The sequence below is a fragment of the Terrapene carolina genome, unplaced genomic scaffold, assembly GCF_002925995.2.
Source record: "Terrapene carolina triunguis isolate 2854851 unplaced genomic scaffold, T_m_triunguis-2.0 Scaffold250, whole genome shotgun sequence".
Classification (NCBI taxonomy): domain Eukaryota; kingdom Metazoa; phylum Chordata; order Testudines; family Emydidae; genus Terrapene; species Terrapene triunguis.
This window is the reverse complement of record NW_020664601.1, coordinates 1376395-1404224: the sequence shown is the minus strand read 5'-3', so window position 1 is coordinate 1404224 and position 27830 is coordinate 1376395. Positions and strand designations below refer to the sequence as shown.

General features: G+C 45.8%; 1 protein-coding gene across 1 annotated transcript in view; it reads left to right on the top strand.

Annotated features, from left to right (window-relative positions):
• LOC112113280 (USP6 N-terminal-like protein) overlaps positions 1 to 23897 on the top strand; it is a 176346-nt gene extending 152449 nt beyond the window's left edge. Inside the window, exons 8-15 of the mRNA XM_024209520.3 lie at positions 5964 to 6073; positions 7298 to 7346; positions 9852 to 9972; positions 11292 to 11386; positions 14581 to 14646; positions 16960 to 17059; positions 19427 to 19579; positions 21741 to 23897. Coding sequence (XP_024065288.1) covers positions 5964 to 6073; positions 7298 to 7346; positions 9852 to 9972; positions 11292 to 11386; positions 14581 to 14646; positions 16960 to 17059; positions 19427 to 19579; positions 21741 to 23437 — 2391 coding nt within the window. The 3' untranslated portion in view covers positions 23438 to 23897. The remainder of the gene's footprint in view (positions 1 to 5963; positions 6074 to 7297; positions 7347 to 9851; positions 9973 to 11291; positions 11387 to 14580; positions 14647 to 16959; positions 17060 to 19426; positions 19580 to 21740) is intronic.
• The last annotated feature ends 3933 nt before the right edge of the window (positions 23898 to 27830 follow it).

Genomic DNA, 27830 nt, shown 5'->3' with positions numbered 1-27830 from the left:
ACCCTGTACTGTAGTTACAAATGTGCACTCACCAGAGGTGCCTTCTCTGGCTTCAGGGTCAGGGATCCCACCTTGGTAGGGTATTGGCTCCAGGTGATGAAAAGGTCCTGGCTGCCGGGGAGAACGGATTCACAGTGTACCTGCTGTGCATTCTCCTCCTCCTCATCCACAAAATCCTCCTCTCTATTGCGTGAGACTCCCCCCTTGCAGGTGTCCACGGACAGTGGTGGGCTAATGGTAGGGTGTCCCCCCTGCCCCCAGAATGCCATGCAGCTGATCATAGAAGCAGCATGTATGAGGCTCTGACCCGGAGCGACCATTTGCCTCCTTTGTCTTTTGGTAGGCTTGCCTGAGCGCCTTAACTTTCACGTGGCACTGCTGTGTGTCCCTGTTGTAGCCTCTGTCCACCAAGCCCTGTGCGATTTTTGGCATATATATATATATTAGCATTTCTTCTTTTTGATAGTTCGGCCTGCACAGATTCTTCTCCCCATGCAGCAATCAAATCCAGTGTCTCCCATTCGGTCCATGCTGGAGCTCGTTTGTGATTCTGGGGGGACTGCATGGTCGCCTGTGCTGCTGAGCTCACCACTCTGACCAAACAGGAAATGAAATTCAAATGTTCCCGGGGCTTTTCCTGTGTACCTGGCTAGTGCATCGGAGTTCAAAGTGCTGTCCAGAGTGGTCACATTGGAGCACTCTGGGATAGCTCCTGGAGGCCAATACCGTCGAATTGCGTCTGCACTACCCCAAATTCGACCCAGCAGGGTCGATTTTAGTGCTACTCCCCTTGCCAGGGAGGATTACAGAAATCGATTTTAAGAGCCTTTTAAGTCGACGGAACGGGGTTGGTTGTGTAGACGCATTCATTTTAAAATCGACCTAACGCGGCTAAATTCGACCTAACCCTATAATGTAGACCAGGGCTAAGTCTCTCTAACCTCCTTTTAGCCAAGATATTATCTTTCAAGATACTCTTTCTTGGTAAGTTTTGATACTTCACTGTCCTTGTTCACGTTGGCCCCCAAATGGTCGAGGTAATAGCCCAGATTTTTGTCAAGATAGCATTGAGTCACCTTTAGATATGCCTTCCCTATCTTCTTCCATGCAGATTAATACTTGTTGGTTATTGTTGGGGACATCAATATCTCTTGCCAATTTTCCATGGTCCTGTGTTGCCACTACAGCACTTCCCAATGTGGCACCAGGACTATCTGCTGTGATCGTGAGGCACAGGGCTGAATGCCATCTGTAATGATGGCCTTGGATTTGGGTGTAGTGCCTTTGAAGCTACTGCACCAACCTGGATGTTTATATTAAAAGTTTTTCTGTTAGCCACTAGTGAGGGAGTTTGAGCACGGGAGGAATATGACTCATAGGTGGAACTTGATCTCTCATACATGGGAAGTGGGTGGAGCCTCCCTTTGGGGAGGCCAGCCCCCAGATCTACCCCTTCTGCCTGGCCCCCAAGCTCCCCCCCATCCCTGCGGCTGAAACAATGAGCCCCCTCCCCAACCGGAGGAGCCCTGAGTGTCATTTCCCCCCCCCCGCCCGGGGCCCCCCGGGGGGCCCGAAGCTTGGGGGGGCGGGCCCCCCCCCCCCCCCCCCCCCCCCCCGCCTCCCACATCTGTCCAGAAGAGCCCCAGCCAAGCCCCTCCCTACTTTCCCAGAAGAGCCCCAGGCCAGCTGCGCTGTCCCTTTCTCTCCCCCGGCCCCAAGATGCCTGGGAAAAGCCACAGTGTGACAGTGTCTCTTCCCAAAGAAGAACCTGAGCTTTTGATATGCCCCATGCGGGTTCCGGGGTGTCTGAGGAGGCGGTATTTGCTACTCCGCTTCCTGGGTTCATCAGTGATCTCCCTGGAGTCCAGGGAGATTACTGATGAACCCAGGAAGCTGAATAGCACAAACTGCCTCAGTTGCCCCGGAACTTGCATGGGGCATAATAAAGCAAAAACATCCCCCACCAAACTCGCAACCAGGTGTCTGGAGGCAGTGGCAGTGCCAGGGGAAGCAGAGCCTCCTCTGACCTATTCTACCTGCCTCCTGTGCTCCCATGCATCTTTTGCCATCAAGTTTCTATCCCCCAATAGGATGGCTTTAAAGCTGCAGGAGGGGAGGAAAAGTGGGAGTTTGCCAGAAGAAAGCAGTGCAGATCTGTCAACTTTTGCCAGTTGTTTTTAAAAGCTTTATGAAATGGGACTAGTCAAGTTGGTTTTACAGTCGGTACTTCTAGCTAGTGGCATCTATTCTTCTGTCTGCTTAAACATCCGCAGGGCTCAACAACAGAGTGCAGCTGAGCAGAACAAGCCAGCTTCAGAAGTCCACAAATTACTTGAAAATGAAAACCTAGTCCCATTGCTTGTAGTCTGTAGAGCTACTGGGGGGAAAGATAGCTCAGTGGTTGGAGCATTGGCCTGATAAACCCAGGGTTGTGAGTTCAATCCTTGAGAGTGCCATTTAGGGATTTGGGGCAAAAATCTGTCTGGGGATTGGTCCTGCTTTGAGCAGGGGGTTGGACTAGATGACCTCCTGAGGTCCCTTCCAACCCTGATACTCTATGATTCAACCTTCATGATTGAAACAGTAGCTCAGGGCCTCATGCAAGGTACACCTATGACCCGATATAACACAAATTCAGATATAACACGGTAAAGCAGTGCTCCGGGGGGACGGGGCTGCGCACTCCGGCGGATCAAAGCAAGTTCGATATAACGCGGTAAGATGTTTTGGCTTCCAAGGACAGCATTATATCGGTGTAGAGGTGTATCTGCCATTCAAATCCCAAGATGTTGTGACTTTGTTCTTTTACATGCTAGTGGCTTTGTTGTTCTTGACTTTAGGATTGCTTCGCATACTAAATACTGTACCATGGGCAGCGCTGTTCACTGAGCACAGGGTGCTCCTTAGAACAGGCGCCGTCTCTGGGCAAGTGCATTCAGCTCGTAATTATACATGAGTGGGTGTGAAAGGGGGTTTGTTTTAGCAGGTCAGAATCATTGCTAAGGGTGGCTCTGGAGTCAGCTCTTAGTTCTTTTGTGGCCTCTTAAGGGACTCCCCAGTCAGTGGAGATTGAAATGTTTTTTTGTGCTAATAGGAAACATTGATTACATTGGAGTTACTTTGTTCCTTTAGTGAGTGAGCTACCTGCAGGAGGTTAATAAACTTGAACCAAAGTGCCCTAGTGTACGTAGTAAGGGTGCCTCATGTAGCCTGCTTCCTTGTAACATGTAAGAAGCCATAGGGTGCAAGAAAGGATATTTGTAGTATTAATGCTAGAAAACTAAACTACTCCTAAGCGTCACATTTTACTGCTCCCTTCCCTTCATTCTCCCTTAGCTTGTACAGGCAATAACTCTGTATGGGCCCTAGTTTCAGTGTCTCCTTCACAAACCCAGTGACAAGTTCAGAGTTAATGAGACTGCTACAAGCCCCAATATGTAAAGGTCACAATCGCCTCTGAGCATTTTCTGTGGAGGATGGAAAACCCACATGCTATTCAGCCAGTGCCTGAGTTGCTGTTAGGCAAATCAGGGCTGCTAGTCAGTTATGAATCTGAAGCCAGCTCTGGGTGTGATGGGCTCTTCTAGCCGAAACTCAAATTGATGTGGCAGCTTTAGGGGAAATGGCAACCTACGGATACTATAAATTGGATCCACAAACATCTTTAAAGCAGTGGTTCCCTACCATCCGTCTGTGTATCTGTTACTGATACTCGAGGCTTCCCGCCTGTAGGTTAACGAGGAGCCTCGTGCTGGGCTCCAGTGTGGCATCATTGTTCAGTCGTGTGCACTCTAACCTGCAGTTACATTTCAGGCTGCTCCAAAACTCGGTGGCAGAACATTTCATTCACTAAATAGTCTCAGGGGCTTAAAGAACAAAAGGACAATTATGTGGTTGCCAGTGGTATCTAAGGGATATAAATGAATTCAGATGCTTATCTACAGCATGGTGATTCTTACTTGCATGCACACACTTAAACTGAGTGCCACCTTTGGGGCTGGTAAGTAATTCTTCCGTGGGGCATGATTGTTAAGGGCCGGAGGGGTTTTTGCCTTGAGCAAGGATCCTGTATTAGGGTGAGGTGAGCATATAGTAGTGGTTTGATTTCCTTCAAATACGATGGGCCCTGAGCATTAGCAGGCATCAATCCTTTTAGTCAATGCCATCTTTCTTTTCAGTGAATGTGGCTTAGAGAATAAGCCAGCAAATCTCTTTGCAAAGAGGGACTCTTGCTATGTATTTAACTTTTATTCCTAACTGTACCAGTTAACTAGTCTTGGCCCCATCCCTAGTGGACAAGCCAGAACCCCTCTTCAAGGCTCAGTGTAATCTCTACTCAAAAAAAGCCCCAGGAGGGGTTAATAGGCTTAAGATGGTTTTGTTTCTCTGGGGAGGAGGGAAATTGTAATTAGCAATCAAACCATAAAAATTTGCACTGCACAGCATCTAGGCTAAGAATACCTAGGGGTTTCTGCTATTGGTCTATGAGCTATGTATTAATATGTATTATTTTTCTAAGCACGAACAGCCATCTCGGTGCTTTACGAGACAAAATATAACACGATCTCTGCCCTGAAGAGCTTCATAGGCAACCATCGATCCACTGGATCATGGTGTACGCGTCAGAGATCGGAGTAGAAACAATCCATTCTAAAAACCTACTGACGTAGTCCCTTGATAGTGTCAAAGTTAGATTCAGGACTCACAATTTGTTAGACCACTCTGTTTATTAGCACAGCGCTCTGCTAATACACTCAGATAATGTGAGCACCATGCAAGACCCACACTACCTTATTTTATACACATAAAAAGGGCGCAAACTTAACAAGAGGACAAAGAAAGCAGAACTGACAAGTTTACCTGAGGCTAGACATACATATTCAATTTCCTTACTAACTTTTACAGATCTCTGGTTAATGTTCCACCATTAGCTTAAGTGGACTCATTGTTTTATGCCTTAATGTTTCTTTTCCTGACGCCTGTATTTCAACATTCCTTATTTCTGCTTAAAGGTACATACAGCATTTCTTTATTCCATTCTATTTTTACAATATAATTCATTCTACTTTCACAATAGTAATCTTTAATGTTCAGGAGCTCAGATTTGGCATTGGTGGTAGTGGTAGGGGCTTTATTCTAGATTTCAGTGATGAGTGTGCCGCTTAATCTTTTCTCTGGGATAATTCAATAATAAAGAAACCTTTAAAGGAAAGTAGTGCACAAGCCTCGCTGCACTGCCCGTGCACATTAGGTCTCGGTGGTGGGATTTATTTAATAGAAATTCCTATGAACAACACTTCAGGGTGTACCTGATTGTGTCCCTCTGCACAGATTAGCACATTTTCTATATGTTTCTGGTGTGCTCTTGAACAGAAATGAGAACAGTGTCTGCATGTACCTGGCACATATGACGGCACTGAGAGGGTTAAGTGGCTTCAGACTCATTGCTCTCAATGGCAAACTAACAGGCAGAAGATGTCTCTCGTCCATGTCTGCTAGGCAGGTCCACATTCCCACTTCCACACTTTTTCCATAATAACGGAATCAGAAATGGAGGGACCAGACCTTGTTAAAATCTCAGCTTCTTGATTTCACTTAGGCAGCATTTCAGGTTCATTCATTTCAGACAGTTACGAGTGAAGTATCATTGAGAAAGACATATGGAAATGTTCCTGAGGGTTTTTTCCCTTTCTCCCAGCCTCATAAAAATGCTGGGGAGGAAGCTAGACTAGTAATCCATAGACAGGCTGCATTTTTGTGCTCACTCTCCAAGTCTGCATGTATTTCTCTCATTCTGTTGTTGCTTTGTTATCGTTAAATACCGAAGAGTTACAGGCTGGCTGATGGTTCTGAGCTCCCTCTCTGGAATGAAGAGGTCTCTTCTCTTGAAATGTTCTATATCTAGAGGTGATATATGTGGCTGTTTAATGGTTTTCCTTTCTCTGTCCCTTACTTCCATCCAGAAAATGAAAGAACAAGCCAAGAGCTTCTCATCAGAAATCAAGCAGATAGACTTAGATGTCAACCGCACCTTTCGAAACCACATCATGTTCCGGGATCGCTATGGAGTTAAGTGAGTATTGGATACATGGTTCCAAACTGTCCATAATTGGGAATCTGTTTTATTCTCTGTCCGATCCCTTGACTGACCACCACAAAGGTATCAGTTTGATAGCCCCAGGGGCTGAAGTGCAGGCTTCCTAACAGGTGGTACACGTTCAGCAGCATTGTCCCTCCGTCAGCACACCTCTGACTTGGACGGGCCATGTCTAGTGGTGAGAGGGCTGCTTGGTCTCTATGCCCAGTCAGTGCCTCTTCTTCTGTGACTGCTAGTCCTTAGCTAGGAGACTCCAGGCTGCAATACAGAACCTAAAGAAACCAGGGAGTTAAAGTGGGGGGGAAAATGGATACTTCTTCAGGGCTCCAGCAAGGATACAGGGCTCCCCTGCCTCCCAAAGGGGAAAAGAAATAGCTGCATTCATGGAAGGAAAATATAAACCTTTGGTAGGTGCAGTCGCTGAAGTTGCTACACAGCAACTGATGAACTGGCATTTTACATATCTGTCCGCTACTTATTAAGCTTAAACTGGGTGAGTTACCTCACCCACCTGGTCTCTCTAATATCCTGGGACTGACCCGGCTACAATACTGAATAATCTACTTATTGACACACATACACATTCCTGCCTGGTTGCACAGAATAATATTTGTGCTGTTTCTGAGGCAGTTATGCAGGAACACTGACAACATTAAGGAGTGACATTTTCCACACATTTGGGTGAGGCTGGGAGTGAAGGGATTTTAGCTGTAGAGCACCCACTAGTGTTGATGGGAGTCATATTGCTAAGCTTCTACTAGTTGCACTGTATATTTATACCCTAGTTCTTCTTTAGCCAACACTGAAGGTGTGAGAGGAAATATCTCATAATAAATCAAGATGGTAGTGTTTTTCTGAGTTTTATAGCCTAACTGGACTGCTTAAAAAAATGGATAGGAGGGTGCTGAAGACTATATATTTGTGCATGTCTTCTTAATAGAGCTGTTGGTTTGATGGCATAGTTTAGCCCTGTTTCGTTGTTCTGGTGGTATTTCTCCATTGGGGGAAGAGAGGCAAGCCCTGTTACCATAAGAGGTGTAATGTGTACCTGGTGTAATTCTCTGAGTTTTGCATTGTTTCAGCAGAGGGACTTGCAGAAGCTACGGTAAAATGCACCTTTTGCTTTTTGTGAAATACTTGTTGAAGTGCAAGATTAGCTCCTCAGACTATCAAATCTTTATGTCCTCTCTTTCTACCTAGGCAGCAAGCGTTGTTCCATGTCCTTTCAGCATACTCTGTTTACAACACAGTAAGTAGATCCAGCTAAAAGTGAGCACTCCTGAGTTGACCTCTTTCTTGACTTGCACAGTTCATCTTCCATCAAGTGTTTAATTGGAAGGCCAGATGATTGTATACAGAGCTCCAATGGTGCATCTTTGACAGTAAACATGGAGGAAAACCAAGTTAGTTATCTTCAGAAGCCACATATACAGTAGGTCGTGGGTTCTTCAAACAGCCGTTTTATTCCCATGCATAATTCCAACTGCCTGTGATATCCTGAAGGTTTGCTTGGGATGGAGCTTAACACAGGAAGATAAACTGCCCTTTACCGAAATCTTTTTTTTTTTCTTCCCCTGAACAATTATCCTGGATGTCTGGCCTACTGTCCAAAGAGAGTATCTATCTGTTTTTTCTCGTGATTTCTATCCCTGTGTTTAGTGGTATCCTCATGGTTGAAGACCGTAACTTCTTACAGTGTGTTAATCATTTTCAGCTGACGGGTTTAGAGGACAGTATGTGTAAATGAACTACAGAAATTAACTGTCTCCATCTGCCAGTGGAGGACAGTTAACCCAGAAGATCTAGATTGGCATAGTGGACTTGTAGACAAAAAACAGTCATTCCCCTACCCCAAGCATACTTAGGGTACTGCTGAATTTCCCTTTGTATTTTTAGGACTAGCATGTTGAAGGGAACCCCAAACAGCATCTGAGCAATACACTGTTTATCATCCTATACAGTATTTCCTGAAATAGCTGTAACATTATTTGTGACTGAATTTTTGTAGTTCAGGTTCACGTTTCCTTAGCTCCCACAGCATAAAAAATGAGATTCGAGGCATTGAACTAGTGGGTATATCCCCGTGTTACAGACCCATCAGGCAATTTGTCACAAAGAGCACTCTCTGCTCATAAAGATACAGTAGAGTACAGTAGGGTTTTCATTTTCTGGGTGTCGTGGGACCAGCCCTGGGATAGCAAAGCAGAGTTTTGTAAACCAAGTATAAGCCTACTTATGTAGTGGGAATTTCTGTAGTGACAACATGGATTGTCCTTGGACACTAAAATGCATCAAATTCATCCCAACTAAACTTTCTTTCATCTCTAGGTCACTGGTGCCAATTCAGGCAGCTAGTGACTGGAAGTTGTAACATTTGATGATGTGCAGAGGCCTATGTGAAATGAACGTAGCACTCTCTCCGTTCAGTTCCCAAAGGCAAGTGTCCATCTCTCTCCCACACATAATTGGCAGCCTGGCTAGTTTTCTCAGCAAAGATACCATGGAGCCTGATCTACCCTCTCACCTCTCAAGGGAGACTTTCCAGGTCTAAGCTAGAGGAGGCATGGGGAAACTGCTGCTGCTTTACTTGCTGTGGAACCTGGGCTATGGATGAATAGGGGACTTCAGTCTCCATAGATGTTAAGCTGACACTAAGGACTTGGTGCAGAATCCACTGATATCAAGTGGTGTCCTAAATGATTGACTGTTTGATCTAATAGAGATCTGGCGTAGAAGTTCACAAGGAGCTATCTAGCAATTAAATGATAGACTTGAGGGAGAGATTTTTTCAAAGGCCCAAGTAGCAGTTAGGCATCTAAGTCCTATTGAAAGTCACTGGCTGTTAGTCCTTGGCCTCTTCCCAGTCATTCTTAGATGTAGCTGCTGCAATCATGAGTTTAACCACAGTATGGACAGAGCCAGAGACTGAATAGCAGCTGATGTTCAGTCCATGGGGCTGGCTTAGTTGAACAGTAGAAGCATAATGCAGTATCCTGTGGGAGCTGTGAATCTGAGAATAAACAGAGTAAAAACAGCCCTTGAACAGTGGGAAGGGAATGCACAGGTGGGATTTTCAGAAGCATCTAAGTGATTGAGGTGCACAAGCCCCATTGAAAGTCAGTGGGATTTGTTCTCCTGGATCACTCAGGTTGCTTTTGAAAATCCTATCCCTAAAGCAGTGGCTTTCAACCTGTAGTCCTGGGGATCCGCATATGGTGTTTAAAGGAGTCCGCAAAAGGTGACTTGTGAAAATAAAGTTTCAGATGCCAGAAAAGGCATTCCGTTTGTCTGGTCAAACAAACGTATGTGAATACTCCCACCTGCAGGTCAAAACCCAGAAGTATTGTCGTTACCATAGACGCCCACAGTTTAGCGCCCTTTCTCACGCTGCATCAAATGCTGTGCCAAGCATGTGCAACATTTATAGTTGAATTCTGTTCACTTAGTTTTCAGTCTAAGACTTCTATGGCAGGGGTTTGCAAACCACAGGTTGAATTTCCAAAGGGGTCCTCACCTCCATTTGAAAATTTTTAGGGATCTGCAAATGAAAAAAGATTGAAAACCACTGCCCGAGAGTGTATCTTTAGAGACACAGGTATCCTTACCTGTTGAAAGCACTGACATCTAGATGTTTTTAAACAAAGCTGTGCACTTGCCTAATGAAAACGGTGGAAGTCACGTGTACCTGTGCACAGCCCAATATGTTTAAGAATTAGTGTCATGTAAACATGTATGTGCTGCTTGTCCCTTCCAGGAAGTGAGCTACTGCCAAGGGATGAGTCAGATTGCTGCCATCCTGCTGATGTATTTAAATGAAGAGGATGCCTTTTGGGCACTGGCACAACTACTGACCAATCAGAGACATGCAATGCATGGTAAGCCTTAGCAGAAAAGCAGAACTGCAACCATTCCTGTAGACTTCACATGGTGGTTGATTAGTCTTCATGCTGCTGCTTCTTTGGTCAGCAAGAGGAAATCAGCCGTCAGATGTGTACTCCACCCACTTCCTGCTCTTGTCCCCTGATTGTCTGAAACATGTTTAAAGGCTTTATTATGTATAAAATGATCGAAGTATGGAGCCAGATTTGGCCCTTGCATGCTGACTAGTTTATAATTGAAAAACTTGGGGTTTATCTGCACTGGACTTTCTTGATGCAAGGTAATTAACACATTTGTAAAAGCTAGTGTGTTCCAGCATACAAACGTTTCATGACAATCAGTTAACTCTAGGTTTAAAAATAATGTCTAGTGTAGACTTACCCGTAGGAACCATACATAGTGGGCTGCTTTAAACACACTATAGAATACATTCCCTAATGCATTTGTCCAGACGTGTTCTGGGAAATGTGGTGTACTATTTTACACCAACCACAGTAAAGCTCCTTTCATTTTATTCTGATTTTTAAACTGAAGAAGTGGGGGGGTTTTAAGTCTCTGTGCAGAGATTTTTTTTAATTAGAAGGGTGGTTTGTGTAATTTAATAGCTACAGAAGATCATAGTGAGGGAGCGTTGAAAGATGTTGCTCAAATGCTTCTTGCTTTTATTTATACTGTCATAAAACCACCACATATTTTGCTTAAAAAAAAAAAAAAAAAAAAGCTCTTGGCATATAAGAAGCAGAGGGCATGCACGGAAGATAGAACTACCCTCTAACTTTATTGTAGTTTTCTTCAACATCTGGGTTAAAATGTGTCTGCCACTAAATTATAGCGATTATAAGCTCGTGTTGTGCTCCCATTGTATGGCACCGGTTTACCACTGTTGAAGTCTGTTCTAGTCCCAGAGAGGTGATGTACTGCTGAGCAGACCTTGTCATGCAAATAAAGGACCTGATCCAAAGTCCATGGCAGCCTTTACATTGGCTTCAGTGGGCTCTGGATCAGGCCCAGATTGTAATGGCGTGCTTAAGGTTTGACTGGTCTGCTGTGGAGGAGCAGTTTCAGAAGAACCAGCATTGAACGCCACAGTAGGGTATGTTGCAGAGTTTTGGACGCAGCCCAAATAAAAGGGGTAGAACCTAGGCCATGCAAGACAAAAGGCCATTAAGGCCTGATTTGTAGAGCATCCTCAGCTCCACTTGAAGTCAATGGGGGATGTGGATGTTCAGCATCTTGGAAAATCAGCCCCCCAGTCTACATCTGTCATTACTTTTAGGTTTGTCTCTAATTGCTTCTGTATATTTTTCTTTTCAAGGGTTTTTCATTCCCGGGTTCCCAAAGCTGCAGAGATTTCAGGCCCATCATGAGCAGATTTTAAGTAAACTATTTCCGAAGCTGAAGAAGCACATGGTATCTTTTTGTCAACCATCTTCCCATACTCATGTCATGTTTACATTAATTGCTTTAATGTTAACTTGTTCTGTTAAATACACCTCTACCCTAATGTACAGCTAATCATACAACTGCTTCCGCCACTGAAGAGTTAGCTAAATACCTGCCTCATTTGTCTCCTAAATATTTCTGAAGTGAACAGTTCAGGTTTTGTGGCTGGCCACCAGCATTTGTGCGAGAGATTTTAAAATCTGGAGACTTTCCTAGAAAAGGCAGGAAAATGTATCCAGGGCATGTGTGAACGGAGTTATTTCATGCACTAACCGGGCATTGCTATGTCATGCTGGCCATAAAACCTGGAGGGTATTATCATCTTCTTGCATTACAGATGCTGGAAAGCCCAGAGCTTTCCCCTTACAGTTTGGCTCCATGCTGCACATTTGTTTTCATTTAACGTTCTCCCACACCAGTCCTGCTGAATGGGGACGTTTCCTTCCTTCCAGCAGAGGGACACATTAGAACTGATGCAGTGTTATTCAGTTTGCTGGCTCAGCAACTCCAACTGTTTTTGTCTCCAGCAGATGGTACAACGCCATTTGTTGGCTGGAATAGCATCTGCAGTATGGGACTGAGACCTAGCAACTAGCCATCTATTTTGTGACACTCACTCCTCCTTTTCTGCATGTGTTTCATATTTTGGGTACAGACGCTCCCCGACTTACACAAGCTTCCGTTCTGGAACGCCTTGCGTAACTCGAATTTTGCATAAGTTGGAAAAGTATGCCGGACCATTACGCCAAAAACAAAAAGAACCCTCCTATTTCTAGCTTACGGAACTTTTTCCATAAGTGCGGATTTGCATAAGTCGGGTTTGCTTAACCCCTGCATTCCTAGCGGGGCTTGGTGGCAATATCTCCAGGAAAAGCTGTTTATATTGTCGTCATCTGAAATAGCTTTTGCTTGGTGCTGCAGATGAGCCCACCCCTGCGGTAGAAATGTAACAGAGTAGGGCTAGTTTTTCACTTAATTACTGCTGTTGTGAAAGAGACGGTGGCGGGAGAAGGAACGCTGCATTCCAGCCAATAGGAACAAAAATACCTGCATTTGAGTGACTCCACGAGCTAGTAACCATATTTTCCTGAATGGAGAGCATGCTATGCCTCTGCAAAATGGGGTATGGAAAAGTACAGTCCTTTGCTGTTAGAAGAGGGGCCCATGTCTGTGCTTTGACAATACACCCCCCTGCTTAATGTGATCATACCAGGTGCTATTGTCAATAAACTTTCTTGAGCTAATTCATGTTTGAACACTTAGGCCTGGTCTACACTTGGGGGGGGGGGGATCGATCTAAGATACGTAACTTCAGCTATGCTATTCTCGTAGCTGAAGTTGCGTATCTTAGATCGACTGAGATTGACTTACTTTGCGTCCTCGCGGCGTGGGATCGACAGCCGCCGCTCCCCCGTCGACTCCGCTTCCGCCTCTCGCCCTGGTGGAGTTCCGGAGTTGACGGGGAGTGCATTCGGGGATCGATGTATTGCATCTAGACGAGACGCGATACATCGATCCCCAATAAATCGATCACTACCCATCAATCCGGCGGGTAGTGTAGACATACCCTTAATAGTAAGATTTATATCCTTGTTTCTGGCTGATCTGTCCAGTTAAATAATATCTAACCATTTGGAAAGTGAAGGTAACAGAGTGGAGGTGGAAGCTGAAGAGACTCTGGAGGGATACAGGGAGTTTCTTGCTTGGCAAAAAAGGAGTTTGCTGGAAAAGAGAAGGTAGCTGGCACCCCTAGAATCCCAGCTGGACTGGTGGTGAGTGCAGCTGACGGGGGGTAGTTCTAGAGGTGTTCCCCCTCCCCCCCTTGTTTCTGGTGCTCCTCCCTCAGTTTCTCTTTTCTGATACCACAGCAGTGCTCCTGTTGTTTTCATACAGGTGCATGTGTTGCACATCATCCCTCCAGTGAGGCGCACACTGCAATTTTTCACCTAGCACCAGAGTGAGGGGGAAGCAGAAGAAGAGCAGGCTTGAAACTAGTGATAGCAAATCTCCAAAAGGCCCATTTAGAGAAGGATCCAAAAATTCACATAGCCACGAACACACCTGTCTGTGTGCCATTGCCCTCTACTAGATAGTGTCCAACCTGCTCAAGCATGTGGGAACTTGTCTCCTAGTGCCTGCAGACACCAGTACAACTAGTTAAGTGTCTCCTTTAGCTCAGCAAGTAAGGGCTTGTTTGGAGCTTGTTATTTGAATGTGGTGTAACAAACAATTTTGTCTGTAAGCATGTCTAGAATTATTATAGGATGCTTCTCTTCTTGCCTATGTCAGGTGAGCATCGTGAGGCTTGATTGTTTGAATCACAGAACCACAGGGTTAGAAGGGGCCTCAAGGGTCAACTAGTCTAACCCCCTGCCAAGCTGCAGGGTTTGTTGTGTCTAAACCATCCATGACAGGTGGCTGTCCAGCCTCCTTTTGAAAACCACCAGTGAAGGAGCTTCCACAACCTCCCAAGGTGTCTGTTCCATTGCCCTGCTGTTCTTACAGTTAGGAAGTTTTTCTGGAGATTTAATCTAAATCTGCTATGCTGTAGTTTGAACCCATTGCCTCTTGTCCTGCCCTCTGCGGCAAAAGAGAACAACTTTTCTACATTTTTTTTTTTATCGCAGCCTTTCAAGTATCAGAAGACCGCTATCATGTTCCCCCTCTTCTCTTTTCCGAACTAAACATACCCAGTTCCTTCAGCCTTTGCTCATAGCACTCTGAGATCCTTGAATGGAAGAGGTGTAAAAACAATGTTATTAATCGGACTCATTTGTGTTTCTGTTGCCTGAACTTTTTTTTGCAGACCTCTCTTGTCTGGAAATTGGGCCAGAAAACCCTCTAGCACAAATGTCTTTTCTGTGGCATGTTGGCACGTGTATGGGGCTAAGCATATCTGGAGCAGCTGAAACCAGGGGTACAAATGTAACTACAGTGAGGCTCAGGTTCAGGCAAGGGTTTGGGTTGGTCTTACTGTCATTTAAGTAGGGACAGGAGACACATTTCAGATGAGATGACGCTTCATAGACCCATCCAGAGCCTGACAAACCATTTCCAGGACCTCGGCCAGAAATCAGTATTAAAAAACCATGAGATTTACACAAGGCTCCAGCAGCCGGTCCAGTGAAGTAAACATCTCTTTGCTTGCTGTCTCATTCTAGGACAAGGAGCAGATGACAACAGGGATTTACACAACCAAGTGGTTCCTGCAGTGCTTCATTGACCGGGTGAGGGCTGTTCCTGGGAGAGCTTCTACTTGGCAATCTGGATCCAGAGTTGATTTTCTCTAGTGCATCTGGGAATTTTTACATATTTTTCTAATAAGATTCTATGAATATTTTAGAGGCCAAGATATTTTGCATATTTTCATAAAGCATATACCCGGCAGGAGATAGGCTTAAAATAACTGCATGCCACTGAGACGGTCACACCATGAATAATAGATGGAAAGATGGTTTTAGGGCAAAAGTATAGGCATGGGAGTCAGATTTTTATTTTCCTTGGCTCTGCAACAAATCTGCTAAATCACTTACCCTCACTGAGCATCTGTTTCCCCAGCTTTATAAAAAGGATAATACCTACCTCAGTAGGGTGAGTTCATTACACTTGTAAAGGACTTTGAGATCTTTGGATTGAAGGCAGTATAGTATAGTCATGTAAAGTTCATGTACTCTGAATTAAATTAACTGCTGTGGCCAAAATTTTTAAACTTCAGCAAATAAATGTAGGCTCATGAGTCCATAATTAGATATCACAACAGAAATGGCCCAATTGTCTAAGTTGTTAAGCCACCTGCAGTTCTCACTGACTTCACTGGGAAATGAGGTTGCTCAATACCTCTGACAGTCAAGCCACTTCTGTTTAAATTGGTCTGGCTGCTGGCATAGAGCAGCTGCCAATGGCCCCTACAGGATATTCCAGCAGGCAGGAATCAAATGAGTGTAAGGGAGCCTGCTCCACTTCTTTTCTCCAACCAGACTTCTATGGTCATAGCCGCAGGGAGCGGCAAAGGAGCCACTTCAGTGGCTGTGTGCCACAAAAGATTCCCCTACACTGGTGGAATTCCCACACTGCTGGCTTGAGGGCAGCTTTGTGCCACCAGAGCAGTGCAAAGCTGCCTTAATATACTAGACAGACAGGCCCAGGATCATCCAATTAAACAGGCCATGGTCTGTTCTGCTGATTCTCATGACCAGCCTTGAAAATAGCAAAGCTTTCACATACTTGCAAAACTAAATATAGTAACGACTTTTCAAGGTAGGGAATCCATTTTCAAGTTGGCTTAGATTGAATTTTTTTCACCTTACGGTCCCAAAGAAGGAACGTTGTATCTGTCATAATTGCAACTCTCTGGCCAGCCAAGCATGTGGACAATTGTTTTAAAACCAGAATTGTAGCTCATAATACACGCATAACCCTAAATCGGTCCTGAAAACAAAGCATCTCTCTGTGCTATGTTGGGGTGTTAATTGGAAGGTTTATGGCACATTCTATGCACTGTCGTTCCTGAGCAGATCAATCCAGCTAGAATAGCCCTGGGGCAAAATACCCATGCCATCTGTTACAGATCGTGTCCAATTCCCCTTGCTGGCAGACCACCACAGTGCTGGGACGGGAATCCAGCATCTGGATCCCCTGGTGTTTTAAGCCTCAAGTCTGAACAGATTCCAGGCACTGCCCCAGTCTTGGGGTCCCTTGATGCTCTTTGAGTGCAGACCCTCTGCCTAGCACCACACAACCCTGAGAGCTGCAACCAGGCAGCCCCGCTGCCTAACCCTCGCAACCAGTGCTGACTCCTCAGACTGCCCCTGTCATTTAAACGCAACCGCTCCCAGAATCCCACCAAAGGGGTGAGCCTTCAGAGATACAATTTAACTCACAGGCCCCATGGTAGTTGTAGCATATAACACACACTGCACAGAGTTCTACAGTGCTGTTGCTCTTTACTAAATTGCATGAGAAATACACAGATCCATACAAAAATAATACATCCTACATGCATTTCCTCTCGCTCTAGCTCACACTGTGTGTTCATGTAGGTGGGATCTCCCCTGCTTTGCCTCACCCAGCTCCCAAAGCAGCTTCACTCATCTTCAGCTGGTGAAAAATGGCTAAAGAGAGCGAGCAAATAGACCAGCTTCTGCCCTTTATCACCTTCCTGTCTCCTACATCAGGTGACTCCCTGGTCAGCCTCAATAGGGGACCACAGTGTGTTATGGGTAACTTTGTTGCTAGGTGAGCTCTCCCCTGATAAATCCCTTCTCCTGGTCGGGAGGCAGTCTGTTGTTTAGTGCTGTTCCATGTCAAGTAATGTTAAGTCAGTGACCCTCTTTTGTTAGCCTTTTGTCACCCGCCTTTAGAATTTCGATCCAGCATAAAGGCAAAAGCACAGAGAGAAGCCAACGAGCCTCAGATGAAATCGGCAGATTAGTATAGATACTTACAGGGAAAGGGTTCATAATCTCACCCAGAATCCATACGTTTTACAGGCAGATTCCCCAAATCATCACATCATCTAACCTGCTTCTTTTTGTAAACAGACTCCCTTCACGCTCACCTTGCGGTTGTGGGATATCTACATCCTGGAAGGAGAACGGGTTCTGACAGCTATGGCGTACACCATCCTGAAGCTGCACAAAAGTAAGCGGCTCAGCAGACTTGCTCGACTTCCCCATTCAGCCGGGATGATCCTATCATTAGAGCCTGGGGTTTAGATTTAACCTCCTTAGTCAGGAAGGGCTTAGGGAGAGACAAGCCCAGCATTGGTTTGAAAGTTTTTCTTTTACTTTAATTGGACCAAGATACAGATCTGACCAAAATGGATGCATCTCCTGAAGCTGTGTCCATTTACACCATGTCTGAAGTTAGCCTGATGGTGCCCCACAGTTGGCTGTTTGGCTTTTTTCTCTGTATCGTTGGATTTACACATGTATGATATCATACAACCCCTACTGGGCAGTACAGACTGGTGCCGTTTCAGGCCTCACCCGGATTTCAGAGAAAGCAAATTACTACACACAGTCCCATGTTTGACTCTTTAACGCCAGAGGGGAACTATGCCTTTGCCCTCAAAAAAGGCACATTGGCCTTTTCACATCTACTCCCCAAGGGCCAAATCCCACCTGCTCAGTATACTGAGGGAGACAAGAGAGATTACTCAGGGCGTCCTCTGCTGCAGGACTTCCATCAGCCACTGGGAAATTCCCCTCAGTGGACCAGGGCAGTATGTCCTATAGGAGCCCTGCCTTGCTCAGCGCACATTGGCATTGGAGATGAATGCTTTGTGGTTGATTGCTTGGTTCTGTTAGCGCTAGGTGCTGTACATACACCAAAGAAGGCACAGTTCCTGCACTGAAACATCCAAAGTCTTAAAAAAAAAAAAGTCCCCCACCATGCTGCAATCCTGGGCCCAATCTACAGAACTGTAAACATTGCAAAATGCGCTTTCTGACGCCACGTACTGTATTGTATACATGTATAACATGCTTTACAGAAAAACTATTTTAAGAGTGTTTTAGAGCACATTTAAAAATGTTAGTGGGACTATTTTGTTTTATTTGCATCTCTTCTTCTGCAAAGTAATGTTCCTTAGTCCAACTAAACAAGGCTCAGAGGAGAGAGCAATACAATAATGTATTTATAAAAATACTTCTAAAAATGACCTGAAATTGCTTTTATTTACATAAAAATGTCACTGCCTTACAGTGAGATATTTCAGGACTTCGGGGCCCTGCTGGTCTTATTGGAAAACTCAGCATCTCCTCTTTCCAGTGGTACAAGGCTCTCCTTTGTAGCCATACCAGTCACAGGACAGAGAGGTCAGCTCCTAAACCTGTCACTGGGCAGTAGTGAATATTGCTCATTGAAGGCTTTGGCCAGTGCATCTTTTTTAGAGGGAACAGGACAAATGCAGGGGTTTGAAGCTGCTCTGAGGTTTGGAATGTTTGAATAAAGCCTGAAGAGATGGATTAGTGGACGGAGTGCAGGTGTAATGGTCAAAAGTGCATGGTAACCATGCATCCATCCATCACATGGATACCATTAGTACATTAGCAGGGTAGGTGCATTTATAAGTGGGTGAGTGCTATTTATCTCCATCCATCCTAAACTTCCTATAATTGTTTAAAAGTCTTACCAAGAAAGAAATCTTAGCGGTAGATCCAAGTGCACTGTGGAACTTTTTAGTGTGCAGTAGCAGGGTCCGCTCAGCCAGCTAGTGCATGGCAGGCACGCAGGGTAGATTTACACTTCCGCTTGCTGTGCACTAAGTCTCCATGTGGACTGGTTTGTGCATGTGAAGTAATGTATGTAAAGAAAAAGAGAGGAAGACTGGACAAATAAGCCTTGATGAACAATGCAGTGGGACAGGTGGCTAATGGCAGTGGCTGCTCTCCATCACAGAAGGCTGTGAAATCATATATTAGATATGGGAAGAGTGTGAAGCACCAATTCTGAATGTCTGTGCTGAGCAACCTCAGGTTGCACTATCCACCATTAATCTGTTGTGTCTGTAACGTGCAGCTTTACTCCCCCTAGAGGTGTAAAAGAAACATTCAGGAACAGTCAGACACATTCTGTCACTGAACCAAGGCCCTGAACCTGGAAACATTTATGCACCTGCATAATCTTACTCATTCAGTGATCCCATTGAAGTCCATGAGAACTACTCACCTGAGTAAAGTTACATGCAGACATAAATGTTTGCAGGATTGGGACTAGAGATCGACTTGAGAGAACCATAAATACCAGGCAGAAAAACACATGGAAAAAGGAAGCCATGCATTGTTTCTTCTGCCCCACATTGTAACTTAAATGTAAAAGAAATGTCCTGTACCGATAGTTAAAACTGCTGATCCAGTAGAAACACTGTCTGGATCTCTCTCTCTCTCACACACACTCACTCACACACACACACACACACTCTCTCACCCCCCTCTCTCTCTCTCTCTCTCTCATTGAGATACCATGTTGTTCTCACATTTTGCTGTGTTTTATGCTATCCACTAGAACGCTTACTGAAGATGTCCCTGGAGGACTTACGGGAATTCCTGCAGGAGAGAATTTCTGCTTCTCTGCATTATGAAGATGATATTATTATTGAACAATTGCAAACGTCCATGACTGAATTGCGCAAAATGAAATTTGACCTTCCGCCCCCAGGTAGGCAGAGCATGAAAGCAGCATTAATTTCAATTTTTCTACTGCAGCCCAGGGTAGGCCAAGCAGTTCAAATTAACTCCTTGGTGCCAGCACTAATCATATCTTTCAAGGCCAGAGCAATGCAATTTTTTCAGGATTCTTTTCTCTCTAAACAGCAGGAAAAGGCTAACTGCTGTGGCCTTCTGAATTGCAGAGGCAATTGTGTGACCCCGGTTCTCTGTTCTGTTCGAGATCTCTTGGGTGCAAAGAGAGACTGAGTTGAGCAATGGTGGCTTTATGTCAACGTAGTAATCTGGGACCAGACAGCTCCTGGGCCAACAGCTCCTAGGGAGATACGTGGATTTTTTCGGCAAAACTCAGCACCAGGCATGCTGAGCTCTTTTGAAAATCTGGCCCTATGTGCCGTTTGTCATTAATGTGATTTTTTTAACCCCAAGTTGTATCACTCTGCTCCTCCTGGGTATTTTGTTGTTGTTCTGATTTGCAGAGTCTTTGCACGTTTGAATTGAGCCAGATGTTGCAGCTGTGGTCTGCGTGCATTGTTTTGGTTACACAGATTTTCTGGGTGTGTGAACTTCCCAGCCACTGGCACTTCACAGGGCAGGCAGGGGCAATGTTGTGTTTCACATAGTGCAGGGGTTGCCATGGTAATTGCCCTCTTTATGTTGTAGCATTGAGTGGGTAGATAGAGCCCCCTTAGCGTAAATCCTTCATCATACACGAGATGGAACCTCAGTTGGCTATGGCTCCTGTTGTAGAAACACTTATTGAAAAATAAATGAAACACTCATTAGAAACCTACAAAACCCCACCTGGGTAAGTACATGAATACAGCATAATTGCACTGAACTGTGAGTCTGCAGTTCTCTCTAAGTCTCTTTTGAGGAACTCTTGTGTCAGGCTGTAACTAGAGATTGGCTAAGGGGAACCAGGTTCTGCAACCTCAAATCAGGGTGGTTTGGAGCCAGTTTAACTTTTATCAGAACTCCCGTTTGGGACTGTGTATAATCAGACTAATAAACCCTGATCAGCTGACAACACAAAACACACATGGAAATGGAAATGCTTTTCTTATAGGGTAAGAGGGAATTAATTATTGAACATGATCATTGATTGATATCAGTAAAGAACTTTGAGCTCCTCCGAGAAAAGATTGCAAAACTTAAGGTTGAGATTGTCACTTGCCAGACATGCTTGTGCAGAGGAATAAGAGAATATGATAGCTTCCCCTCTGCTCTGCTTTACAGGCTACCCAGGTTGCTGGTGTGTGCATAGAGGAGGGGATGAGCTCTCTCTCCCTCCCCCCCCCCCCCCCCCCCCCCCCCACACACACACAGAGGTAGGCAGGGGGAGGAGGTAGCAGCACCTGACAAGAAACTAGCACACATGAATTTCTCTGTGGAATACAGGGAGACCCAAGAAAGGCACCGTGATGGGGCACCATTCCTTTGCCTGGCTGCCTCTGGACGGGTGCAGATGCATGCTGACCCATGCATCTTGTCCTGTGTAAAGATTCAGTCTTGCCTGAAGTCTCACAACAAAGTTGTGAACAGCGAAGTATGTCCATTTTACAGCTAAACAGAGACAAAGAGGTTAAGTGACTTACCCAGAGCTGCACAATGAATAAAACCCAGGAGTCCTGACTCCCAGTGCCCACCTGCTTTGCTTGTTTATACCGTAACAAGTCTGGTGCATCCTGCTTTTGGGGGCTGACCTCTGGGAGACCTCAGGGGGTGTCTTTTGTGAGCTCTACCACTGTAGGTGAAGGGGAAGGAGATGTGAATCTTTAACAAAGGCCTCCTTTATCCAGCTGGTTCATCACTGAAGTTAAAATAGGTGCTAACAATAAAATAAACCCATCAGCCTGGAGGTGTGGAAATCCTCTGGCTCAGATCTCTTCTCTCAACCGCTCAGGCTTTTCACTCCTGGGGAAGCACTGTGGTGGTCAGACTGATAGGGCACTGGAGACCTGTGTTCTGTTACCACTCTGCCACTGACTGGCTCTGTGACCTTGGGCCACTCAGTTCCCCTATGTTTTCCTTTTGAAGGGCGGATGTTTGTTCGACATGATTCAGATCCCTCCCAATGGCCTGTCTTGCTGGACTTGTTAAAGCACACCTTGAAAGAGAGCTTAATATGTGTTGTTTTTTTTTCCTTATAGCAAAACCTGAAGAATTCCCTAAGAAACCATTGGGGCTGGAGCTTTCTCTAAATCTCGTGGCACTGAAACCCAGCATTGCAGCGAATGGCCAGAATAAGGCTGTCACTGACCTCGACCCTGACCGAGCTACAAAGCTGTCCTCTCCAAACAACAGCCCTGCTCATCTGAATGAAACTGTTGGTAACGCGAACATGGCAATAAACGAGAGGCTCCCTCCTCTGCCACAGGATGGGCTTCCCTCGCCGGCAGCAGCAACAGATGTGCATCAGCATCCATTTAAGGGCCACCAGCAATGCCAAGAGGAAAACCAGCATGGAGAAGAAAATCAGGTAGAGTCACCAAAGAAAGTTGCTGGTGAAACCCCATCACAGGAGCTGTCTCCTCCAGAGGAGAATGAGGTTCAGGCCCTCCTGGAGAGCCAGGATGCACCACCAGTGAGCAGGGAGGCTGTCTCACAAGAGAGTCCTCAGACTCTCAGTGCAGGAAGTGGTAAAGAGGAACTGCAGGAACATAGCCCCTCCCCTGCTGTAGGCAACACAAACCAGGCCATTCTCCACACAGCTCAGCTGCAGGCACCTCAGCAAGCACAACCCGAAGGGTCAGCCATGGACAACTCTGCAGGGGACATTGCCACCCAGAGCCACAACCCCCAAGTAGACCTGCCTGTCAATCACAATAATATATTAGCAGGTCAGGAGTTGCCAAACCAAACACCGTCTCTTCCTTCCCCTGCCGAACAAAGACCCTCAGACACTTCTGTGCAAAACGTCTCGAGTCCTGAAGACACCAGTGCTACCATCTTCCCAGTGGATTTACTGACAGGGCTGCCTCCAGAGCAGCAGCACCAGCCTCCCAGTACAGACTCGCGCTCAGCACCAGAACAAAACCTTGCTTCTCCTTGCGACTTGTCAGAGAAAGTACAAGTGCCTGTCTTGTGTATGGAGAAAGCCCTTGATACTCTCTCTCTCCCTCTGCAGGATGGTAGACGGCCTTCTAACGTATCTCAGTATGACAACATATCCGAGTTGGAGTACAGTGAGGATAACTCTTCTGGGCAGGTGCCCAGTATCGAGAAACTTAGCGGTGCAGTGCCACAGAACAAACCAGATTTAAAATCCTCAGTACCCAAGTCTGCATCTGTGGGTGAGATTGCAGATCTGGGGATGCACTCAGAAGGGAGCATAGACTCAGCACAGCAGACAGTAGGACTGGGCCACCCAGCCTTCAACTCGCTTCCTCGTCAGAGGCTGTCTGGTGGCAGCGGCAGTGTGCCAATCTTATCTATGCTTGACTCTGGGGCAGTTCAGCTGGCAGAGGGTCTGCACGACCGACACCTGTCATCCCCGGCTTTACAGGGGCAGTCCACCCCCTATAAAATAGTTAAAACCACCACCCCACTTCACGTGGCTCATGCTACCGAGCAGGACTTCTTGAACCAAAAAAAAATGGCATTGCCTTTGCAAGAGGGCAGTCGTCATGTAGGTGCAGCCTTGACGGCAGCTGACGGAGGGGCAGAACTTGAGGTTGTGGCTGCCAACCAGTGTGCGCAGAAGTCATTAAATACATTGAGAGAGCCACGTCCCTGTCTACCCCCAAAGCCAAAAATACCACCCAAGGTTGCCAAAGCCCATTCAGAGAACAGTTTCTATCCAGGCTGCCCTTCCACAATGCAAATGTCCAAGTCAGTGACATTTTAGCAGGGGTAGGGGCAAGGAGGGGAAACAAACAATATAATTACATTGCCTGTCTATTCATGAGACATCCTTATAAAGGTTTGCAACTAAAAGGCAACACAGCCCAGGGTAGAGATGACGGGAAATGATCCTGTGCTGAGCTGTGTTTGGTACGAATGCTTGGGGAGGCATGCAGGAGTTGGTACGGTGACCAATAGACAATGTATTGGTGCCAGGAGGTGGTTAAAAAGTCTGTGGGGTTTTTTTTCCGTGGACAAATCACAAAGTGCTTTCACCCCTGCTCACGTGCAGAGAGAGGCAAAGCTGGTTAACGTGCTAAATATTTTAACTGTTTTTCTCCCATTTTTATAAACACAAGAGCTTGGTCTCATAAACCAGAGTTTAGTTTCTGTTAAGGTGGGAATAGATATGATGCAGAGGGTTTTGAGCCATTCTTACAAACAGATAGAGAAGCTTTGGGAAGACAGAGAGACAGAGGGGCCTTCTTTACAAATGAGCACTTGGTCCATGTGGCCAGTAGCATTTTTCCAATGGCCTTTGCAGCAATAGATTTTTCTGAAGTCCTAATAGCCAGCAATCCGTCAAACAAGGCTATTGAGTATTCTTACCAGGAAAGCCAGCCTTCCATCAAGTCTATGCAACATCCAGCTTTATTCCAGAAATCCCGGTGAGCACAGCTCACGTCCCGGGGGAAAGACTGTGCATCTTTTCATCTTGAGTGCAATGGGGCAGTGTCGTATGCCCATTCTTAGTTCTCTAGCTCTTTTCCATTTGCAGTGGGAGGTTTCATGAAGGGAAGCTGAATGTTGTGTGCCAAAGCGCTCTTCTGTTCTCGGTGGGTTTGTTCTGGGCTGTAGCTAGGATTTATCAGAAAGCAAAGTTAACTTCTGATGCAAGCAGAAGGCAAGGTGGGAAAGATGCGTGTGCCATGCTTCACCACCAGCCTCCAGAAGGTTTGTGCTGATCCACTAAATGTTTGTTTGGATTCCTTGAGTTCTTCATGTGACAGAGATGGAAGGTCGAAGCAGAGCTACGATCAGTTTTCCAACCTGCCTGTCTGATCTTGTCCTTTTCTCCGTGAAGCCAGGACAGTGAGCGGGCTCACTGCCTTAGGACTGACTGAAAGGAAAAGGAGGCCACTGCCTTGGTAAATGACCAATCAGTGTGTCGCGATGCTAATAAACACAGGATGTATTCTTATTTAAGCAATGGAGGCAGTGCCCTGGCTGGTCTTTTGCTTTAGCTAGCAAGCCACAAGAGCGTAATAGGATTTGATCACTTCTCATCAAAATTCCAAAACCTACACTGGTCCCTGCTTTGAGCAATTGAAGTGTCAGTGTGGAAACCACACGGGCGTTAGAAAGGAAGGTGGGCAAAGTTCTGAAAACCTTGGCTCAGCTCCTCCTTGAAATAGTCTGGCTGTAAATCCACAGACTAAGAAGCTGCCAAGAGAGAGAATCTTGGCACAAAGATTCCGAAGAAGCCATCTTTCCTGTAAAGCTTAAAGCCTGTGGTCCAGAAATGCAAATGTCTTGCCCTTAGAGAATGAAGATTTCTTTAAAAGCAACCTGACCGCTAATGGGGAAAGATTCTGTAATTATGGGAAAATCCCAGTCCTGTTTTCTAGTTCAGGAGCCTGAATTACTGTAAGTACAACATATAGAGCTCTAGGCATGGTTATTACATCCATGCTTTGTAATGGGGAACCTGATTCCACTTGATTCTGTAGAATTAACTATACGTGATGCCTCCTTCAATAGCTGAGGATGCTTTGAGATCATACTTGAAGCAGGCCTATATATACGTGTCCCCTGCACACTGGCAAAAGGCTCCCTTAGGGAGTAGAAGTATACTAAAAGCCTGGTCCAAAGTCCAATGAAGTCAATGGAAAGACTCCCATTGACTTTCGTGGGCTTTGGACCAGCTCCTAAACATGTGTCCTAGGCCTGGTCTACCCTGGGGGGCAGGGGGAATCGACCTAAGATACACAACTTCAGCTACGAGAATAGCGTAGCTGAAGTCGACGTATCTTAGGTCGACTTACCTCACGGCGTGGGGTCGACTGCCGCCGCTCTTACGTCGACTCCACTTCCGCCTCGCTGCGGTGGAGTACAGGAGTCAACAGCAGAGCGATCGGGGATCGATTTATCGCGTCTACACTAGACGTGATAAATCGATCCCCGATGGATGGATCGCTATCCGCCATACCACTAGAGATTAAAGCCATAAAGGTCATTCAGATCATCTAGTCTGACCTATTGTGATCATTTCGCTCCTGAGCATGTGAGCAAGAACCAGCCAGCCAAGCAGATGAGAGAGAGAGAGAGAGAATGCTCGGTGCCATCTCAGAGCCCTGGCCCACCCTGTCCAGTGTCTCACCTCCAGGCATGGCCAATGCTTTAGAGGAAGGAGACCCAGAATACATTGGGGGGGGGGGGGGGATTCCTTCCTGACCCCCTGCAAGTGACCAGCTGTGTGTGGCGGTTCGATGTCGATGTAGTGACAGCTCTCTAAGGGAGCTCCCCATTTCTCTCAAGAGATGTTCTGAGCACAGCTCTGGCAGCTCCTGTTCAAATTCCTGTTCTCCCACCAGCTTCCTCTTTGGCCTTGGGCAAGTCGCGTAACCTCTCTGCCTGTTCTGACTGTCCTACCTCACAGGGGTGCTGTGGTTGCTTTTATTTTAGTGGTCCTTTCCCCAATAACTGTGCAGTAGTTTGGAGAGTAAGATGTCTGAGTGTATTCTACCCAGGCAGTATTTCAGCAGGACGAGCAATATCCTTTAATTCAGAACCTTGTGCGTCCCCTTGAGCTCTAGAAGCCAGTGGGCAATGGAAATGTTAAAGTAGCTGCCATCTGCCGCTAGGCTTGGTTTCTGTATGCTGGGGTCTGTTCTCTCCTCCAAGCACATATGTAACTTCCACTAACCTGAACGGGAGTTGAGCTCACACATGTGATAGGAGATTAGACCCCTTTACCTTCACTTTTCTGCTTGCCTGACCTTCCTCCCACTGTGTCTGTTGCTCGTTCTGGTATATGTAGGCACTGTGAGGTCAGAGATGGAGAGTATCGAGGTCCTCTTGTAAGACACACTTTTAATGGCGATTTGTCTCTAGAACATTCAATAGCTGCCTAATGCACAAAACTTGCCACGAAGGCTAACATCTCCCGTACGCTGAATTCAGGATGCATATCTCTTGTTCTCATGAAATCTCACTGGGGAGAGGGCAGCCAAGCTAATTCCAAGTGTATATTTTCCAAGAATTATTTGGGTTTTCCTGACCTCCTGTCTCAGAGGTAGTAGCTGAAATATATAGACAGTGTTCTCCTAAAAGAGGAGTCCAATTGGAAGCTTAGCACCTGTTCCAAAGTCTATGGAAGTCAGTGGAAAGACTCTTGTTGACTCCAATGGACTTAGGTTCAGACTGCTAATGGTCCCTGCAGCATTGTACAGCAAGTGGTTTAGGATCACCTTCCTCTTCAATAATAAAAGTACCATCATTGGAGGCCACAGGTCACAGCACACCATACTCCACCATAGTCTGAGCAGCTAGGACCTTGAGTCCTCATTAAAGGTGAGGGGGTAAGTGCCATCAGTCCCTATAGTGTTTTCTCTTCAGTTGGGCAGTTTGGGCAACCCCCACCCTGCTCCAAACTGGTTCATTTGCTGCCTTTTGGACTTATTCCAAAATGTGAGGAGAAGGCAAAGCCATTTGTGTAGTCTGGGACTGCTGCTACAGCAATGAGACTCTTGCCTTTTTCCTTCATCAGTGTCTTTGCACAAAGGTTTCACTGGCCTAAACCGCCAGAGCCAGCTGCTGTGGGTGGGTATCATTGGTGCAATGCCTCACTTCTAGACAGGCATGTTCCTTTTTTTGTCTGTGAAATTAACATTTTACATACAAATCAACTTAAATCTTTCCATTTCAATCTATTGTTGCAAATGACCATTTAAGCATGTCAGGTTCAGGCATTCCCCACCATCATTGCGGGGGCTTATTGTACTAACAACTAACTCCTCTCACTCCAGTCAGTTCTGTTCAGGTTCTTATACTGCCCCCCTCATTGTGGTATCTGGGCTTGATAAGGAGCTGTGTGGTAGCAGAGAGGAGAACAATCATGCCCAGCTTCACATGTGTGGGGGGGAGGAACAAATTCCAAGACACTTCTACAAATAATGCAGGGCTCCTAGGATGCCCTCAATCAGATGGCAAAAGCAGTGTTATTTCATGCTAACTCAGGAAAACCGCTTCCTCCCCCAAGGTAACTTTTACTTAGCTGAAATATATTTAGTTTTAAAAGAGTAGGGTTTTTATTGGTGTTTAGGCTTTTTTGTTTTGTTTTGTTTTTTTGTTGGTGAACTAGCACTTTGAGCAGAGGCAGTGCAGCCCTGTGGCAG